The 21,082-nt window shown below is 40.6% G+C and overlaps 2 protein-coding genes across 3 annotated transcripts in view; both read left to right on the top strand.

The window, feature by feature from the left end:
* The first annotated feature begins 309 nt into the window (after positions 1 to 309).
* On the top strand, positions 310 to 2,294 carry LOC118557043 (tripartite motif-containing protein 16-like protein). Its single transcript, XM_036125933.1, has 2 exons — positions 310 to 602; positions 837 to 2,294. Exons 1-2 carry the CDS (start codon positions 310 to 312, stop codon positions 1,975 to 1,977), a joined length of 1,434 nt encoding a protein of 477 aa, XP_035981826.1. The 3' UTR covers positions 1,978 to 2,294.
* A 10,410-nt stretch (positions 2,295 to 12,704) lies between these two features.
* LOC118557197 (tripartite motif-containing protein 16-like) overlaps positions 12,705 to 21,082 on the top strand; it is a 61,434-nt gene continuing 53,056 nt past the window's right edge. For both annotated transcript variants that reach the window (XR_004927693.1, XM_036126746.1), the window contains exon 1: positions 12,705 to 14,394. Coding sequence is in view for 1 of the 2 variants with exons in the window: in XM_036126746.1 (XP_035982639.1) it covers positions 12,720 to 14,378 (1,659 nt within the window). In the remaining variant the exon portion in view is untranslated. The remainder of the gene's footprint in view (positions 14,395 to 21,082) is intronic.

The following is a 21,082-nucleotide window of genomic DNA, read 5'->3' as shown; positions in this document are numbered from 1 at the left end:
CCAAAACATTTCTGAAAAATCTTCAAAATATGGAGCTGTGAACTTTTTTAAATCAGTAAATAGGAGGAGGAGGTCAAAGGTTAGATTTACATCTTTGCTCTTTATTCTGCAGGATGTGAAAACTTGATAACTCTCCCTTTTCTTCCCTTTCTCCAACAAACCTTGAAGCTGGGTGGAGCCAACATCTGCTGATGCTGAAAGCTAATTGGTTGCAGCCTCTCTGCTCTGACATGTCATCAGATCAGAGCCCAAACCTGTTTCTGTTCTCAGGAAGTGAAACGCACACAGTCACTGTGACTGAGAGGAGAAATGGAGCAGAACCAGCTGGACCGGGAAACCTTCTCCTGCTCGATCTGTCTGGATCTACTGAAGGGTCCGGTGACTATTCCCTGTGGACACAGCTACTGTATGAAGTGTATTAAAGGACACTGGGATGGAGAGGATCAGAGAGGAATCCACAGCTGCCCTCAGTGCAGGGAGACCTTCATACCGAGGCCTGTTCTGAAGAAAAACACCATGTTAGCAGCTTTGGTGGAGCAGCTGAAGAAGACTGGACTCCAAGCTGCTCCTGCTGATCACTTCTATGCTGGACCTGAAGATGTGGCCTGTGATGTCTGCACTGGAAGAAAATTGAAAGCCATCAAGTCCTGTTCAGTCTGTCTGGCCTCTTTCTGTGCGAAACACATTCAGCCTCATTATTATTCAGCTCCTTTAAAGAAACACAAGCTGGTGGAGCCCTCCAAGAACCTCCAGGAGAACATCTGCTCTCGTCATGATGAGGTGATGAAGATGTTCTGTCGTACTGATCAGAGGTGTATCTGTAATCTCTGTGTAACGGATGACCATAACGGCCACGACACAGTCCCAGCTGCAGCAGAAAGGACTGAGAGGCAGATAGAGCTGGAGGTGAGACGAGAAAACATCCAGCAGAGAATCCAGGACAGAGAGAAAGATGTGAAGCTGCTTCAACAGGAGCTGGAGGCCATCAACTACTCTGCTGATAAAACAGTAGAGGACAATGAGAAGATCTTCAGGGAGCTGATCCGTCTCATCCAGAAAAGAAGCTCTGATGTGAAGCAGCAGATCAGATCCCAGCAGGAAACTGAAGGGAGTCGAGTCAAAGAGCTTCAGGAGAAGCTGGAGCAGGAGATAATAGAGCTGAAGAGAAAAGACGCTGAGCTGAAGCAGCTCTCACACACAGAGGATCACAACCAGTTTCTCCACAACTACCCCTCACTGTTAGCACTCAGTGAGTCTACACACTCATCCAGCATCAAGATCCGTCCTCTGAGCTACGCCGAGGATGTGACAGCAGCTGTGTCAGAGCGCAGAGATCAACTACAGGACATCCTGAGAGACGCATGGACAAACATCTCACTGAGACTCACTGAGGTGGATATTTCACTGTCAGAACCAGAACCGAAGAGCAGAGCTGGATTCTTGAAATATTCATGTGAAATCACACTGGATCCAAACACAACACACCGTTATCTGGCACTTTCAGAGGGGAACAAGAAGGTGACATGGATGAATCAACCTCAGTCTTATTCAAGTCACCCAGACAGATTCATTGATTGGTTTCAGGTTCTGAGTAGAGAGAGTCTGACTGGATGTTTTTACTGGGAGGTGGAGCGGAGAGGGTTAGTTCATGTAGCAGTCGCATACAAGAATATCAGCAGAGCAGGAAGAGGGGAGGAACATGGATTTGGATTTAATGATAAATCTTGGGTATTAATTTGTGGCAAAAACGATTTTCAATTTGGTCACAACAGCATCCGGACCTCCATCTCTGGTCCAGTTTCCTCCAGAGTAGGAGTGTACCTGGATCACAGAGCAGGTATTCTGTCCTTCTACAGCGTCTCTAAAACCATGACTCTCCTCCACAGAGTCCAGACCACGTTCACTCAGCCGCTACATGCTGGACTTGGGGTTGGTTTTCAAAGTTCTGCTAAGTTCTATAAACCCAAACAGAAATAATCCACTGAAGTTTCAGTGAGTTTGTTTCTAATTTTTAATTTTACAGGAGATTTATTTTCTTAATCATTGTTGTTTTATGTTTAAACTGCACCAAAATTATTTGTCAGAGATTGTCAGAACTTGTTTTTCTTCATATTTCATCTTCTGTTTCTGTTGAATTTGCTCATTTCTCAACATTTTGGTCTTAAACAGCTTATCAGCCCTAGAACATTTGCTTTTTCCCTTCTTGTTACTTCCAGCAGCAAAGACCGTGAACTCAGTAATACATTTTTTTAATGATTTAAAAAAGAGGCACACATTCTTTGATCGTTTTTTTTTTTCAGATGCAGTTATTAATGAAACTATTGATTATATTTTCATTTATTTCTGAATGTGGGATTTTGTCAACACTGATTAAATATTTTGTATTTAAAGTCTGGATCTGTCTGTTTTTCAGTTTAATGTGATTTTTCTGCAATAAAGAGTGAATTTATTTTAAGGCATTTTTATATGTTTTCTGTCAGTTCTTATTGTAACAGCAGGTGTGGAGCTCTGAAGGCACCTACCTGCATGAGTCTCCTTCTGCTTCTGTGGCTGAACTTCCATTTCCTCGTCCTCCTCGTAGCTCCGCTTCTGTCTACTCGGCACAGACAAATGCAGGGGTCCGCCCATCCCTGGTTACCTGTTGTCTGTGCATACCCGTACGGTAGGATGAAGGAAAGGTCCAGGGGCCTCACGTATGAAAACGTGCTTAACTATTATACTAAAGATTGGTGGCAGGGAGAAATCCTGAAAACTGTAGCATACAAAAGCCTTTCATAAACAAGTCGCTCCATGCATTGCCTTGATAAATCCTTGTTTGCGTGGAACTGGACGCTCTCGCAGGCTACCTAGAGTTACCCTGTCCTCGTCCCTAATTATCTATGCTAATCAGTATAAATACCCAGAAGTCAGCAGCCATCTGTTCAAATCACCATGGCAATGGCACTGTCAGACAGTCAGAGAGACCTCGAGGGATATTTGTAGAGAATGACAGCAGACCAGCAGCTTCTTGAGTGAAATCAGCAACTCATTAAAGAAACTGGCTGAAAATATTAGGTTTGTCTGATCGTACCCGTTTTGTTCTACAATATTAGATTCTAGCAGAGATTTAGCTGCTGCATTGAGCTGATTAGAGCATAATGCTGATTGTTGTGATGCAATTAATATTCTCTGTCATACTTTGATGAGGAAGTCAGTCCCCACGAACACATAAATAAATACGAAGTCAGCCATCAAACAGGGAGACTGTTCGTTTTTCGTTCCAGACACCTATAATGAGAATAATCATAATTATTAAGATAGTATAACAGATTTCTGAGTTTAGCAAGATTATAGCAACATGAGTGGAGTCAAACATCTGAATACATTTGGCTCCTCGCTGCAAATGAGAACCACAGTTTAGGTTTATGCATCTGATCAACAGATACGACTCAGCGATGTTAACTACCGGACCTATCAGTCAAGTCCCTCTGAAAAGATCCGGTTGCAAAGACCACAGAGGAGTTACAACTTTAAACCGCACTGTGGAGGCACGGTTCCTCCTGATTTCCCCCTGCAATGCTGGGGCCATTTAAAAATAGTTGCCCTTGGCAAAATTAATGGGTTAATAAATCACTGATCATCATGTGCTAGCAGGTCAGCAGGATCTTTGAACACAAGCTCCTCCTGCATTCTTCCACCAATGATGTCCTGCAGAAAAACCAACGGTGCCGTCGCTCCACAATTATGTGCAACTTTATGCAGCTATTTACAATCTCCAAACCACTCTGCCGGTCTCAGCATTCTCCTCAGTTTTATTAAGTTTGGGGCGTTTCCCTAGTTACAGTACAGAGGCTGTACTGAAGGGTGGGGGAACAGATAGTTACAGCCTCAGTTGCCAACACACAGTCCAGTCAGCACATAATCTTGTAGCTGAGTCTTCTTGTTTCAGGATGGGAAGAAACAGAGTGTCTTCTGTTTCTTCACAGGGACATGATTAAGCTATCATGTGAGTAATATGATTATATCAGAAGCTTACATTACTACATCATAACAAGATAAATCGGTTAATGAAGTATAAACATTAATTCCAACAGACACAAAGACAATTAGTTTGGTTTCATTCTCAAGGAGAGTAGGAAGAGACCGTTGCAGTTACAATCTCCAACCCACTCTCAGCGTTCTCCTCGATTTTATTAAGTTTGGGGCGTTTCCCTAGTTACATGACTGAGGCTGTACTGAAGGGTGGGGGAACAGATAGTTACAGCCTCAGTTGCCAACACACAGTCCAGTCAGCACATAATCTTGTAGCTGAGTCTTCTTGTTTCAGGATGGGAAGAAACAGAGTGTCTTCTGTTTCTTCACAGGGACATGATTAAGCTATCATGTGAGTAATATGATTATATCAGAAGCTTACATTACTACATCATAACAAGATAAATCGGTTAATGAAGTATAAACATTAATTCCAACAGACACAAAGACAATTAGTTTGGTTTCATTCTCAAGGAGAGTAGGAAGAGACCGTTGCAGTTACAATCTCCAACCCACTCTCAGCGTTCTCCTCGATTTTATTAAGTTTGGGGCGTTTCCCTAGTTACATGACTGAGGCTGTACTGAAGGGTGGGGGAACAGATAGTTTACAGCCTCAGTTGTCAATAAAGATACACAGCTGAGCAATCACGTCCAGTCAGCACATAATCTTGTAGCTGAGTCTTCTTGTTTCAGGAAGGGAAGAAACAGAGTGTCTTCTGATTCTTTGCACAGACATGATTAAGCTATCATGTGAGTTATATGATTATATCAAAAGCTTACATTACTACATCATAACAAGATACATCGGTTAATGAAGCATAAACATTAATCCCAACAGTCAGAAAGTTTCCTTTCAAGCAAGAAGCGACAGTGGAAGGGAAAGTCTCCCTTTAGCGGGAAGGGAAAACCTCCAGCAGAACCAGGCTCAGTGTGAACGGTCATCTGCCTCGACCCACTGGGTGTTAGAGAAGACAGAGGAGAGACACAAAAAGCACAGAAGAACACATTGATCCAGGAATCCTTTCTATGTTATATGGTTATAGCGGATGGTCTGCCTCCCCTGGATGATGACACAGTTAACAGAACCCCAGACAAGGTGTTCCTTCTGTAAAGAGAAAAATGACAGAGAACATAAAGTAAAAAGATGAAATAACAACAAGCAATGCGAACTGGAGAACAGTAGGAGAACTCAACAGAGTGAAAAAAAATAGACCCTGATGTCTTCCAGCAGCTTAAGCCTATAGCGCAGGGGGTAAAGTTCTCCGTCGCTGCGACGGATTTCCGTCATTTGGAAAATTAGCGCAAATTGTTCTGTCTAGCATTATTTTTTCAAGGTTTTAAACTGAAGCTGCTCTCAACCAATGAAACCTGGCAGAGCCGGGACATTAGCCAATCAGAAAGAGAGTAGGGCGGGTCTTTGCAAAGCGGACAGCTGCCAGTCTCAGGTTTATCAGTGTTCAATCATTTTAACTTATGGAAGAGCGTCTCAAACTGACCACAGATGGTATGACAGTATATATCATTGTATATATATATATATATATATATATGTGTGTGTGTGTGTGTGTATGTATGTATATATATATATTTATATGTGTGTGTGTGTGTGTGTATATGTATATATACGTATATGTGTGTGTGTGCATATATATATATATATATATATATATATATATATATATATATATATATATATATATATATATATATATATATATATATATATATATATATATATATATATATATGTGTGTGTGTGTGTGTGTGTGTGTGTGTGTGTGTGTGTGTATCCAAAAAACTTAAAACCACGGCTCCCCAAATCACAGCAGAATTAAATGTGCACCTTAACTCTCCTGTTTCCACCAAAACTGTCCGTCAGGAGTTCCACAGGGTCAATATCCACGGCCGCGCTGCTATAGCCAAACCTTTAGTCACTCGTGTCAATGCCAAACGTCGGTTTCAATGGTGCAAGGAGCGCAGATCTTGGGCTGTGGACAATTTGAAACATGTATTGTTCTCTGATGAGTCCACCTTTACTGTTTTCCCCACATCCGGAAGAATTACGATGTGGAGAAGCACAAAAGAAGCGTACCACCCAGACTGTTGTATGCCCAGACTGAAGCATGGGGGTGGATCAGTGATGGTTTGGGCTGCCATATCATGGCATTCCCTTGGCCCCATGTTTGTGCTAGATGGGCGCGTCACTGCCAACGACTACCGAACCATTCTGGAGGACCATGTGCATCCAATGGTTCAAACATTGTATCCTGAAGGAGGTGCCGTGTATCAGGATGACAATGCACCAATACACACAGCAAGACTGGTGAAAGATTGGTTTGATGAACATGAAAGTGAAGTTGAACATCTCCCATGGCCTGCACAGTCAGCAGATCTAAATATTATTAAGCCACTTTTGGGTGTTTTGGAGGAGCGAGTCAGGAAACATTTTCCTTCACCAGCATCACGTTGTGACCTGGCCACTATCCTGCAAGAAGAATGGCTTAAAATCCCTCTGACCACTGTGCAGGACTTGTATATGTCATTCCCAAGATGAATTGATGCTGTATTGGCCGCAAAAGGAGGCCCTACACCATACTAATAAATTATTGTGGTCTAAAACCAGGTGTTTCAGTTTCATTTTTCCAACCCCTGTGTATATATATATATATATATATATATATATATATATATATATATATATATATATATATATATATATATATATATATGTATATATATATATATATATATACAGAGGCGGATACATCCAGCTTCAGAAAGTAAAAACCCTGCCAGGTTTTCCTTCATCCTGGTCCTTCAATCAGGAGATTTTAGTCTCTGGAGATGCTGTGGAGCTGGAAATGCAAATGGTTAGAACTGATCTCTGGACCTGCTTTTTACTTTCTGAACCTGGATTCCCCACCTCTGTATATATATATATATATATATATATATATATATATATATATATATATATATATATATATATATATATATATATATATATATATATATATGTATTATTTATAATACTTCAAAATCTATATATGCACATCCATGTCTAAATACAATAGTCTGTACTGTATGCAAGCTAAAAACCTTGAAAAAGGATGGTCTTGCACAACTTTTTTCTACTGTTGCCACTCTGCAGCTTTAGTGTGTCCAGTTTTGCAACATGGTGCAGCCTTAGTTCATAGAAGGCAGATACAAGTAGTGAAATCAGCCCGAATACATTTCCATGCAGCATAGGAATAAGGCATCTTCTTTGATCTATGTTCACTACAACAGAACTTAACTTTTTCTGCCACATACAATATGACGTTGACGTTCGAACCTGTGCCCAACGACACATCCACATATATCATGTCTATGGTTATTTCCACCTGTAGCCACGACACCTGTCAGCGTTTATTCCCTCGCTTCCAGTAACTTGGCTGATAAACGCGGCGACCAACCAGGGATCTCCTCATTATTCACTGTTATGTTTTATTTAAAACTCAAAGAATAACGCGCTAGCTCGGGCTAATTTAGCATGACGTGCTTTTTTTTCCGGAAGGGTCAGAATGTGCAACAATCTTCCGCATTTGACTGGGTCCGATTTTGGAAAAATAAAATAAATTCCACCTGCGCTTTTCTGGACCAAGGAAGGCAGAGCTGCAGTCAGAGTGGCTGTCAGTCAATAAATAAGCAGCAGAGAGTGATTATTGTAATGTGAGATCTATGTTAAATTAAAATGTATGACGTGATCATAGTGTTGTTTATGTCTCCTGCTTGTCCTGGTTGTGGTCGGCCTTGTATGATCATAGGATTAATTTACACTGAATGTGACAGGGAGCCAGTGGAGTTAATGTTTAGGTGTGAAGTAGATGATGTAATGATGCAAGCTGCTGTCTTTGAACTAGTTGTAGTTTATGGAGGATTTTCTGGAGGACAGGGAGGGAAGAGAGCTGGAACTGTAAAGTGGACTGTGGACCAGTTTGGCAAAAGTGTGAATGAAGAACCTTATGCTGCAAATATGAAAGTTAACCAGGTGATGTTCTGGATGTGGAAAGTTAAAGAGAGGATGGGAGGCTGTCCAGGATGACGCCAAGGCTCTGAAGCTGAAACGTGGGAGAGATACAGGAATGGTCATTGCATATTGTAAAACTACCAGATTTGGTTAAAGTTGACTTTGCACAATAAGCAAGTGATGTAACTAATGTGGCATTATGTCCACAGTCCTGGGAATATATGGACTGACTAGAAAAATGTTTCAGTCAAACTGATTATTTTTGCTTTAACCCATGTTATAGCAGAATAACTATAGACGTAGCTCAGGGTTTCCGAAGCCACTCTATCTATAAGCTTTGTCAAAAAGGAAAGTTTTAAGTCTAGTCTTAAAAGTGTCTGCCTCACGGACCAAAACTGGGAGTTGGTTCCACAGGAGAGGAGCCTGATAGCTAAAGGATCTGCCTCCCATTCTACTTTTAGAGACTCTAGGAACCACCAGCAGACCTGCAGTCTTAGAGCGAAGTGCTCTGTTAGGAACATACGGGGTAATCAGAGCTCTGATATATGATGGAGCTTGATTATTAAGGGCTTTATAAGTGGGGAGGAGAATTTGAAGGGAAGCTAAAATAGGAGAAATATGATCCCTCTTGTTGGTTGTCTTCAGAACTCTTGGTGCAGCATTTTGGATCACCTGAAGGCATCAAACTGTATTTTGTGGACTTCTTGATAGTAAAGAATGAGAATAGCCCAGCCTTGAAGTAACAAATGCATGGACTAGTTGTTCAGCATCACTCCTTGACGGAATATTTCTAATTTTGAGAATATTCCGCAGGTGAAAAAATGAAACCCTGGAAACCTGTTTAATATGGGATGTAAATTACATGTCTTGGTCAAAAATAACACCAAAATTTGTTACATTATGACCAGAGCCCAATTTAATGCCATCCAGATTAAATGATTGATTAAGAAGTTTATTTTTTGAGGACTCTGGTCCAAAGATTAGAATTTATGTCTTTTCAGAATTTAAAAGCAGGAAAAAAGTCATCCAGGTTTTGACGTCATCAAACATGTCTGTAGTAGAAGTAATTGAACAACAGTGGATAGGAAAACTACCTTTTAACAGGAAGGAAACCTCCAGCAGAACCAGGCTCAGTGTGAACGGTCCATCCATGGCTTTGCAGCAATCCCTCATACTGAGCAAGCATGAAGCGACAGTGAAAAGAAAAACCAACCATTAGCGGGAAGAAAAAAATCTCCAGCAGAACGGGTCTCAGTATAAACGGTCATCTGCCTCGACCGACTTGGTGTTAGTGAAGACAGAGCAGAGACACAAAGAACACAGAAACACACATTGACCCGAGGATCCTTTCTATGTTGTATGGTAATACCGGATGATCTGTCTCCCCTGGATGATGTTACAGCTAACATAATGGCAGACCAGGTGGACCTACAATTAAGAGAAAAAATAACAAGAACAAAAAGTTCAAAGTTGAAATAACTACTTTTAACTTTATGTTCTCAGCTAATTTTTCCTTGAGGTGATGTGTCAGTACAGAGACTGCCCTTGTCAAGGTGTTTAATGACATCCATATAAATGCAAACTGTTGAATAACCACAGTGCTGGTATTATTGGACCTTAGTGCAGCATTCAATACAGTTGATCCCTCCATTCTGTTAGAATACCTGGAAAACTGGGCCGGCCTTTCTGGTAAAGCACTCAACTGGTTTAAATCTTATTTAAAGGACAGGGACTTTTTTGGGTCAATAGGTAACTTTACATTAGAGACCACAAAAATCCCATGCGGGGTTCCCTAAGGGTCCACCCTGGGTCTCCTCCTATTTAACATCTACATACTCCCTCTAGTTCAGATTATATTAAAATAACATCAGTTACCATAACTGCGCAGACGAAACACAGCTCAACATCACCATGTCATCGAGTGATGATGAACCAATTTAAGCGCTGACTAAATGCTTAAAAGAAATTAATGGATGTACCAAAGGTTTCTACAATTGAATAAAACTAAAATTAAAGTAATTATTTTTGGACCAATAGAGGAACGATCAAAGGTTGGCACATACCTGCAGTTTCTTTGGCTAGTAATCACTGATCAGGCCTAAAATATGGGTGTAGCGATGGACTCTGACCTGAACCTTTAAAGGCACCTAAAGACAATTACAAGATCGGCTTTCTATCATCCGAAAAACATTTCCAGGATTAAAAGACTGATGTCTCAGCAGGATCCGGAAAAACTATTCCATTCGTTCTTTAGTTGAATTGATTACTGCAACGGTATTCACAGGTCTGCCTAAAAAGTTGATGAGACAACTGCAGCTGATCCAGAACGCTGCTGCTCGTGTCCTCACTAAGACTAAGAAAGTAGAGCACATCACCCCAGTTCTAAAGTCATTACACTGGCTCCCTGTATCTCAGAGAATAGACTTTAAAATACTTCTGTTAGTCTATAAATCACTGAATGGCTTAGTACCTAAATACATCACAGACTTGTTATCAGTGTATCAACCCTCCAGACCACTTAGGTCGTCTAGCTCCAGCCCGCTCTGCAGAATCAGAACCAGAATAAAACATGGAGAAGCAGCATTTAGTTCCTATGCTCCACTTATCTGGAACAAACTCCCAGAAAAAAGTGCTGAAAGCCTGAGTTCCTTTAAATCAATATTAAAAACCTATTTGTTTAGGATTGCCTTTCATTGTTCTAGTTAAACTGTTTTACTGAAACATCATTAGTTCAAGTTTGTAGTCCTACTGTTTTTAATATTTGCTCTTAGTTTCCTTTTCCCAATGTTTAATTTTCTTTCATTTTTTCTACATTTTATTCCAACTTGCTTTTATTCTGTTTTTATTTTCCTATATTTTAGTCATGTAAAGCACTTTGCATTGTCTTTGTACTGAAATGGGTTATACAAATAAATTTGCCTTGCCATTTGCCTCGCCCTACACACCTGTCAGCACCTGCTCTTCTACTGGAAACTCTGCAAGCTCCGGCTGAGGCTAATGAACAGAATCCACCTTGACTAAGCAGGAGGGGCCTTTCTCTTCCAACAGGGGGAAGTTGAGGTCGAGGTGGGAGGCGGATGCTGCCAGGCCGGAGGGAGCTTCTGTATCCTGGCGCTTACAGTCGCCTTTTGCCGTGCTGGTCTGTTGTGGTCTGAGAAGCTGCAGCAGAAATGCTCAGGATCACAAAGGCTGGAAACAGCAACCAGAGTAACTATAGGCCATTTTCCATTAGAAATCTAAAGCCCTTCTAGCGTTTCCACTTGGGTGATTTCACTTTACTTTTATTAGAAAAATGCCCTGCTCTTGATGTAGGACTTTAAAAAGCGTTGGGCTTTGCTCAATGGGCAGGGTTGTGTGCTGCAAGGCTAAACAGTCCGCCACAATGAGGAGTGAGGAACAGTAAGGAGATGACCAGTTTACAAACATATCGATTTTATACCCTTAATTTATAAAAAAAAAAAAAGGAGTTGAAAGACGTTTTTAGGCAAGAAAGTACACCTCCAAAGTTCATCTGTGCACTCAGTTCATAAGGGTTATGAACCAATTTTAATTTTGCTCAGAGTTGTTGGGGATGGCGGAGACCCACTGACAGGCTGGTCTCTCAGGGGAGACTGCAGTGTTAACTCCCGTTGCTGCAGTATTTAGTTGGCCAGACAATTTGTGATTTCCCGCAGACTGGATCTTTTCATTGCGGCAGAAAAGTTAAAATAAAGCGTTTAATGCGTGTGCGGGAAATATCTGCATATGCCAGATATCAAATGTGAAAATCTTGGCTGGATGTTTTCTGTGTTTTAGGGTAATTATAAACTGTGCTGACAGATATTTTAGTACTAATGATCAAACTGAGCCCTTTCAATATCCTTATACACACAAAAAAATAATTTCTTAAAGAGTAACTTTTCATGTAAACCTAAGTTGGTGGACTGTGAACTATTTTACCATTTACAAACCACGATTCACGCCTGAGGAAAAAAAAAAGAAAACATAAAAGACACTTTAGTTTTCTAGATGCAGATGGGCTTGCTGTATTTAATTCAGATCCCCGGATTTAGTGAGACTTTCTCATTTTACTCACACTGAAAGTTTTGTCTCAGTGCACGGACTGACCAAATCGAGCCAGGCCAGCCAGAATAAATTACACAGAGTGTAAATCAGTCTGGTAAGTGACTCCACTTAAATGGAAAGACAACAAAACCTAAAAGACCCAGACTTTTGTTTAGACTTGTTTAGGCTTCAAATCATGTGGCTTGTAATGGAAAAGTGGCTATTAATACAGACAGGGACACATTTGCTGCCATCTCAGCTAGATATGTGTAAAAAGCATTGAAACAAACTTTATTATCACATTTTATTAAGGAGATTTATACTCAATGATTCTACAGATTATTATTTCAGTAATATATAAAACCTTTCAAAAAAATTCAGATAATAAGCAAATACATCATTAAATGACCCTTTGAGATGCTACACTAGGTAGAAAATCTAAGTTTAAAGGTTTTAAACGTGATGACAGTTTCTATAGGAGAAACCTCCCTCTTCTTCCCTTTCTCCAACACACCTTGAAGCTGGGTGGAGCCAACATCTGCTGAAGCTAAAAGCTGATTGGCTGCAGCCTCTCTGCTCTGACATGTCATCAGATCAGAGCTCTTTCTGTTCTCAGGAAGTGAAACGCACACAGTCACTGTGATTGAGAGGAAAAATGGAGCAGAACCAGCTGAACCGAGAAACCTTCTCCTGTTCGATCTGTCTGGATCTACTGAAGGATCCGGTGACTATTCCCTGTGGACACAGCTACTGTATGAAGTGTATTAAAAAACATTGGGATGGAGAGGATCAGAAAGGAATCCACAGCTGCCCTGAGTGCAGGGAGACCTTGATACCGAGGCCTGCTCTGAAGAAAAACACCATGTTAGCAGCTTTAGTGGAGCAGCTGAAGAAAACTGGACTCCAAGCTGCTTCTGCTCATCACTGCTATGCTGGACCTGAAGATGTGGCCTGTGATGTCTGCACTGGAAGAAAACTGAAAGCCATCAAGTCCTGTTCAGTCTGTCTGGCCTCTTACTGTGAGAAACACCTTCAGCCTCATTATGTTTCAGCTCCATTTAAGAAACACAAGCTGGTGGAACCCTCCGAGAACCTCCAGGAGAACATCTGCTCTCTTCATGATGAGGTGATGAAGATGTTCTGTTGTACTGATCAGAAGTGTATCTGTTATCTCTGCTCTGTGGATGAACATAAAGGCCATGACACAGTCTCAGCTGCAGCAGAAAGGACGGAGAGGCAGAGAGAGCTCCAGGTGAGAAGAGAAAACATCCAGCAGAGAATCCAGGACAGAGAGAAAGATGTGAAGCTGCTTCAACAGGAGCTGGAGGCCATCAACCGCTCTGCTGATAAAACAGTGGAGAACAGTGAGAAGATCTTCAATGAGCTGATCCGTCTCATCCAGAAAAGAAGATCCGATGTGAAGCAGCAGATCAGATCCCAGCAGGAAACTGAAGGGAGTCGAGTCAAAGAGCTTCAGGAGAAGCTGGAGCAGGAGATCATTGAGCTGAAGAGGAAAGACGCTGAGCTGAAGCAGCTCTCAGAGACAGAAGATCACAACCAGTTTCTCCACAACTACCCCTCACTGTCAGCACTCAGTGAGTCTACACACTCATCCAGCATCGAGATCCGTCCTCTGAGCTACTTTGAGGATGTGACAGCAGCTGTGTCAGAGCTCAGAGATCAACTACAGGACATCCTGAGAGACGCATGGACAAACACCTCCCTGAGACTCACTGAGGTAAATGTTTCACTGTCAGAACCAGAACCAAAGAGCAGAGCTGGGTTTTTGAAATATTCACCTGAAATCACATTGGATCCAAACACACCACACTGTCAGCTGTTACTATCAGAGGGGAACCGGAAGGTGACATGGATGAATCAACCTGAGTCTTATTCTAGACACCCAGACAGATTCACTGACTGGTTTCAGGTTCTGAGTAGAGAGAGTCTGACTGGACGTTGTTACTGGGAGGTGGAGTGGAGAGAGGATGTTTATGTAGCAGTTGCATACAAGAATATCAGCAGAGCAGGAGGGGATGAATGTGGATTTGGATGGAATGACAAATCTTGGGCAATAATTTGTTACCAAAACGGTCATGAATTTGTTCATAACAATATCTGGACCTCCGTCTCTGGTCCAGTTTCCTCCAGAGTAGGAGTGTACCTGGATCACAGAGCAGGTATTCTGTCCTTCTACAGCGTCTCTGAAACCATGACTCTCCTCCACAGAGTCCAGACCACGTTCACTCAGCCGCTATATGCTGGAGTTCGGGTTGGTCTTAGAGGTTCTGCTGAGTTCTATAAACCCAAATAGACAGAATCCACTGAATGTGAGTTTGATTCTCATTTTTAATTCTCGAGCAGATTTATTTTCTTAATCATTGTTGTTTTATGTACAAACTGCACAGAAAGAAATAGTCAGAGATTGTCAGAACTTGTTTTGTTGATATCTGATGTTCTGGTTCTTTTGAATTTGTTAATTTCTCAAAATTCTTTGTCTAAAACAGCTAATCAGCACCAGAATATTTGCTTTTTTTCCCTCCTAGTTGCTTCCAGCAGCAAATTCCAAAAAAAAGTAAAAAACAAAGCAACTGGACTTGTTTTCCGTAGTTGACTTCTTCAACTACGGAAAACAAACTACGGAAAACAAGTCCAGTTGCTTTGTTTTTTACTTTTTTTGGAATGACCACGACTTGGATGACTGAGAATCTTCACCAGCTTCTAGGAGCAAAGACTATGAACTCAGCAATAAAATGTCAAACAATAATGTGGAACCAGTTCTTTTATCGGGTTCTGGTTCAGATGCAGGTGTCAATAAATCTATCGATTATATTTTCATTTATTTGTTAATGTTGGATTTTGTCATCACTGATTGAATGTTTTCAATTTAAAGTCTGGATCCGTCTGTTTTTCAGTTTAATGTGAATTTACTGCAATAAAGAGTACATTGATTTTAAGGGATTTACATATATGTTCTGTCAGTTCTTATTGTAACAGCAGGTGTGGAGCTCTGAAGGCTCCTGGTTACCTGTCGTCTGTGCATACCCGTGCAGTAGGATTAAGGAAAGTTCCAGGGGCCTCACATATGAAAACGTGCTTAACTATTATACTAAAGGGAGAAATCCTAATAATTGTGGCATAGAAAAGCCGTTCGTAAACAAGTCATCGCATGCATTGCCTTGATAAATCTTTGTTTGTTTTCGAACTGGACAATCCTGCAGGGGCCTGTTTCAGAAAGGAGGTTAAGTGAAAACTCTGAGTATGTTAACCCTGAAATGAGGGAAACTCTGGGTTTTCTGTTTCAGAAAGGGAGGTAAGTTAAACCTGAGAAAGCAGAGTAAGTCAAGCCCGTTTCTGAAAGAGAGGTAACTTATACTCAGAGTCAGTTACCATGGCAATTTACTCTGTGAACCTAACCTGGTCGGGAGCAGGTTTTCTTCAGAAAACCCAGAGTTTATTTTGGTCTCCTCTCCTTTTTTAAAGAGGAAGTGGTGTTTAAACACCTCATTGATTTTTTGGGGACATATTAATTGCGCACATTTCAGTCACGCAGAGCGCATCAAAGGGAATGAAATGACATGACCTTTTATGGATGATCCTGTTGACGAAGAGGTTGTATTACTTCGTAGGGAGTTACATTTACGTCGGGAAAGGATTTTAAGGCCCAGTGTGGATTTTTTGTAATATCTCTATCCTATCACAGCAATTTATATGGTGTTCTTCATTTGCTAAAAAAAAAAAAAAAAAAAAAAAAAAAAAAAAAATTTTAAAATACTTTTAATACTTCCTAGAATTCACCTGTGACCATACACTCACCTCTAGCTTTAGTTTCAGAATGTCGATTTCCAGATCTGCCTTTTGGATCTGGCGGTCCAAGTATACAAGTTCTTTGCTGTTTTTTTCTATCTTTTTAATAAGAAGAAGTCTATATAACTCCTTAACTGGCAACTGAAAATACATTAGATTATAGTTACATCATGAATGCAGTCTAAAATTCAGAATGAAACTGTGGCATTTACTGTAAATCACTGAACTGTGTCCATCTGTGCACCAGAAGGTTATGGACCTTCCTCCTGCTGTTCTTCCACACTCTGGGGGGTAGAGATAAGAATCACCATTTATAGATATAAACTTGGATTCTATAGGCTACTCCACATATAAATGTGAATGTGTAGATTGTTTGATGTGTAGACATATAATATTAAAATTACCTCTGTAGGCCTGTCTGTGGCAGCAGAAACAGTTTCTTTATCCCCATCATCCTGAGCATTTCATAGAGTACACTTTATAATACTATTTGTCATAATTGATGGTGTATGGAGTAGGCTACTGACAACTGTATGGGGTACTGTTGGGACAGGAGGCTCCAAGAGGCAGATATTACCATCCGAATCTGTTGGGACCAACAAAAAACCCAACTCAAAGTAATATAAATGGAAATATCACATTTAGTCTATATAAAGAAAATCACACTGTAGGTAGACCTCTTACATTTTATGAAGGCACCTAAATCTTCTGGACTGACTGGCTCTGATGAAGTCCCTCCAGGAATTCCCTCAGCCATTGGCCTTCCAGCATTTAGGCTCAGGGCCATCTCTTCTGCCTTTGTCAGGAGTGGTGGTGCAGGTCCTCCCCCTGTTTTACGAGCCTCTGCCTTCTTTCTGTTGGCTGAGTAGAAGTCAAATGAGAATGAACATTTAGACATATGTCAAAAATGCTACACTGAATGTTATTTAGTCATTTAATATGTCAAATGTTTGTACAGCCAGGTAGCTACTCTACTCCTATGATGTGCTCAAGGCTTACCTGTTTGAAATATGTTTTTATATTTCATTTTCAGCCGCTGCCATGTTCTTTTGATGCCTGCAGGATTGCACATATCCATGAAAATTAAATAAGGTTTAATAAAATACTGTTCCTCTAGTTTCACCTCTGATATTATAACAGTTGGGTAAGTTACTCTAAAATAGTTCTTAATTACTAACTACAAATTTTATCTTCAACAAGTCTAATTAGATTAATGTAATAATTACTGTCTCTAGAAAGTATTGGTCTACTTACCAATTTGTTTTACTTACTTATTAATTACTTTCTAAATCCCAAATTAACCTCAACCACTTGAACAATACAAGGAAAGACAAGAAACTGCACTTCTAATGCTTTCAAATAAACAATATTCAATTGCATGAATTAATCTTAAATTGACCAAAGTGTGTAACTAGAGGGAGTAAGTTAAATTAAAAATATACCTTTTAAAATTTGATATTAAATCCACTATTGTTTTATAGTCTTTAATTTAATTGCAGTATTTAGATGACTTAGTAATTTAATTCATTACACCCAACACTGTATAAAAGTAATTAACCAGTTCTGCTGGTGAGAAATATGCACACCTTTTTTTTGTCTGACGCTGTTGCCATGGTGACTCGTAATATCTGTGCTCCATTGATAATGGCTTTTTATAGTAGTGGTGCACGCGCTTAACTCAGAGTCAGGCAACTCAGAGTTGATTGAACTAACTAATTTCAGCTGTTCTGAAACCCAAAACTCAGAGTTTCCCATCTCAGGCTAAGTCAACTTAGAGTTCAAGTTTTAACTCAGAGTTGGTTGAACCTCCTTATTGAAACAGGCCCCAGGTGTACCTAGAGTTACCCTGTTCCTCGTCCCTAATTGTCTATGCTAACCAGTATAAATACCCAGAAGTCAGCACCCATGTGTCCAAGTCACCATGGCAATGGCACTGTCAGACAGTCAGAGAGACCTCGAGGGATATTTGTAGTGAATGACAGCAAACCAATAGCTTCTTGAGTGACATCAGTGACTCATTAAAGAAAACTATAAAAGTATAAAGTTTGTCTGATCGTACCTGTTTTGTTCTACACTATTAGATTCAAGCAGAGATTTAGCTGCTTCATGAGTTGATTAGAGCTTAATGCTGATTGTTTTGATGTAATTAATATGACTTTGATGAGGAAGTCCGTCCCCACGAGCACAAAAATAATTACCAAGTCAACCATTGCACATGGAGACTGTTCGTTTTTCATTCCAGACAGCTCTAATGAGAATAATCCTAATTATTAAGATAGTATAACAGATTTATAATTGAACTTTATTGATCTCACAATGGAGAAATTCACTTCTGCATCTTAACCCAACCCCTTGGGGAGCAGTGGGCTGCCACTGTGCGGTGCCTGGGGAGCAATTGGGGGTTAAGGGCCTTGCTCAGGGACCCAGAATGGCAGCTTGTGGGAGTTGAACTCAGAACCTCTGGGACCGAAGCTTTGTGCTCTAACCACTAGGCCACCACTCCCCAATTTCTGAGTTTAGCAAGATTATAGCAACATGAGTGGAGTCAAAGATCTGAATACATTTTGATCCTTGCCACAAATGAGAACCATGGTTTAGCGCAGGTTTATCCATCTGATCAACAGATACGACTCAGCGAAGGTAACTAGCCGACCAGTCAGTCAACTCCCTCTGAAAAGATCCAGTTGGAAAAAACACAGAGGAGTTAGAACTTCAAACTGCACCGGCGAGACACGATTCCTCTCCTGGTTTCCCTCTGCAACCACTGATCTATATTATACACTGGAGTGCTAATAGCCCGCTGTTAGAACGAGTCGCTTTGAAGCTACCAGCCACCATATTAATACTCCCTATTTTCCTTCAGTAACTAGGGAATATGTGCGCTACAGCATCGAATAAAGATGATTTTCTCATGTTCAGTGGGGGCTTAAAACTTTTAAAATGTCAAATGCCATATACTTTTATGCTGTGTTCTAAAAATATCAAGTACTGAGAAAGTCATGTGCTGGAATATTTTGCATGTTATTTATTTACATATATATATATATATATATATATATATATATATATATAAAAATATGTGTATATATATATATATATATATATATATATATACATATATATATATACATACATATATAAATATTTATATTTTAATATATATATATATATATATTTATAGATAGATATAGATATATATAGATATTTTATATGAATAACATGTAAAATATTTCAGCACATAATTTCCTAGTAGATGATAGTGTTAGTACATCTACTGACTGTAGAATTACCTGTGAAACGTTTTCACACAGCCAGAAAACTGCTTGTTGTTGCAACCAAATCCTACGGGATTCTGTGACAGTTTTTCAGCAAAATCAGCAATCCAGTGTATAATAGAGATCAGTGTCTGCAACGCTGGGGCCATTTAAAAATAATTGGCCCGGGCATTCTGAACCGGCTAATAAGCCACTGATGTGCCAGGAGGTCAGCAAGATCTCTGAACCCAAGCTCCCTCTGCATTTTTCCACCAGTGATGTCCTCCAGCAGCGCCAATAGTGCCGTTGTTCTACAATTACGTTCAGATTTACACAGCTATTTATGGACATGTGCAATTGTCTCCATCTTAGGAATCAAAACATCTGACTTGTTAGAAATTAATCTGGTGATCCGACCCCGTTTTCATACTTAAAATATAAAAGGTAAAAAGTCATTGGAAAAAAACGTAGGTTTTCTCCTTGAGTTAAATAAAACTGAATGGAGTTACATTTCAGTACATTTGAGTAAGTTTTAGTAATTTGTGATTTTTTTACTATCATTGAAGAACTTTGCGTTGGTGGCGCTCATTTGCATGGAAGGTCAGAACTTTTCATGGATCACCAACCCTACCCCACATTTTCACACAACATTCATGTTTGTATAGGCCAAGTTGGGTGTTAAACATTGCGCCGCAGGTTTTTATTTGCATAAACACGCTTTGTACATGAGACCCCAGAGCAAGATTTCAGACACACTTCCTGCAAAGTTTAAAAACACCTAATCTAAAAGGAAAAGTCAGATTTCTCTGATCTATGCATGAGGATATGTCCTTGGCCCACTGGTTTTCTCCAGGGATGGGCACACAGTAGAAAGTCTGTCTCTCTGCAGTTACTGTGCTTCCCCAGTTTAAGTCTACCTGGAGATTAAAACAGCTGATCAGGCTGTGTTGTGGCATTCATGAACCCTTCAAAGTCTCAAGAGAGGAAGCCTTAACCCAGACTGTGTCATGTCTTTGTATTTGCCACACTGCAGCATCTGGGGAGAGTCAGGCAGTAAAATTAGAGGACAACGTCTAAAACATCAGAAAATGCAGCAGCAGAGGAGGACTGTATGCAAATATCTACAGGAGAGGAAACAAGGAAGCACACACTTTGGCCTTTGTGGACAGATCGACAGTCTTGTAGACTCCCATGTAGAACTCCAGATCAAATATGTCTTGGATTAAACAATGAAACGTCACCAGGCTTTTGGGCTTCAGGTAGTGCAGAGGGACATCGTTCAGAGACGGGACATGCATCCAGAAAAAAACAGGCGAACATGTGTTAAAACAGGTGAGGACATGTGTGCTTACAGGTGTTTAACGAAGCAGAATTACCCGAGTCTGAGTTTCTTTCACCTTCAGCTGCTCTCTGAAAAACACCACTACTGTTGTGTCTGTTAGCCTTGTATGCATTGTGTTTCTAACTGCATTGATTACTGGAGGCGCTGGGGGGCGCTGTTGACAAGTATGTAAGGAATGCAGGAAAGAAGAAGAAAAAAAAGCGAAGCTGCGGCCCTCCGCTCCTGACTGCGTGTGTGTTAATGTCTTCTTCCGAGTCTGAAGATGAGCTAAAACCACAACAAATTGGCGACGAGAGTAGTAGTGGAGACGTGATGGCTCTTCTCTCCTTGCAACCGCCTGCCGTGTTCCTGGATTGCCCAGGTGAACCTAAACTTCCATTTGCTACGTGGAAGAAGTTGTTCGACAACTACTTGCTTGCCATTGGGGGCGACGTTTTTTCTGCTGCGAGGAAGAGGGCCCTGCTTATTCACTGCCTGGGAACGGAGGGTAATCGAATCTACAGCACCTTACCACTCGAAAGTGATGATTACGATGGATCAGTACAGGCTTTGGAAAAATACTTCAGCACCAAATTGAACGTTGTCGCCGAAAGATACCGTTTTAGGCAACGAGCA

This window comes from Fundulus heteroclitus, chromosome 22, assembly GCF_011125445.2.
Source record: "Fundulus heteroclitus isolate FHET01 chromosome 22, MU-UCD_Fhet_4.1, whole genome shotgun sequence".
Lineage (NCBI taxonomy): Eukaryota > Metazoa > Chordata > Actinopteri > Cyprinodontiformes > Fundulidae > Fundulus > Fundulus heteroclitus.
The sequence above is the reverse complement of the archived record's forward strand: the minus strand, read 5'-3'. Positions and strand labels throughout refer to the sequence as shown.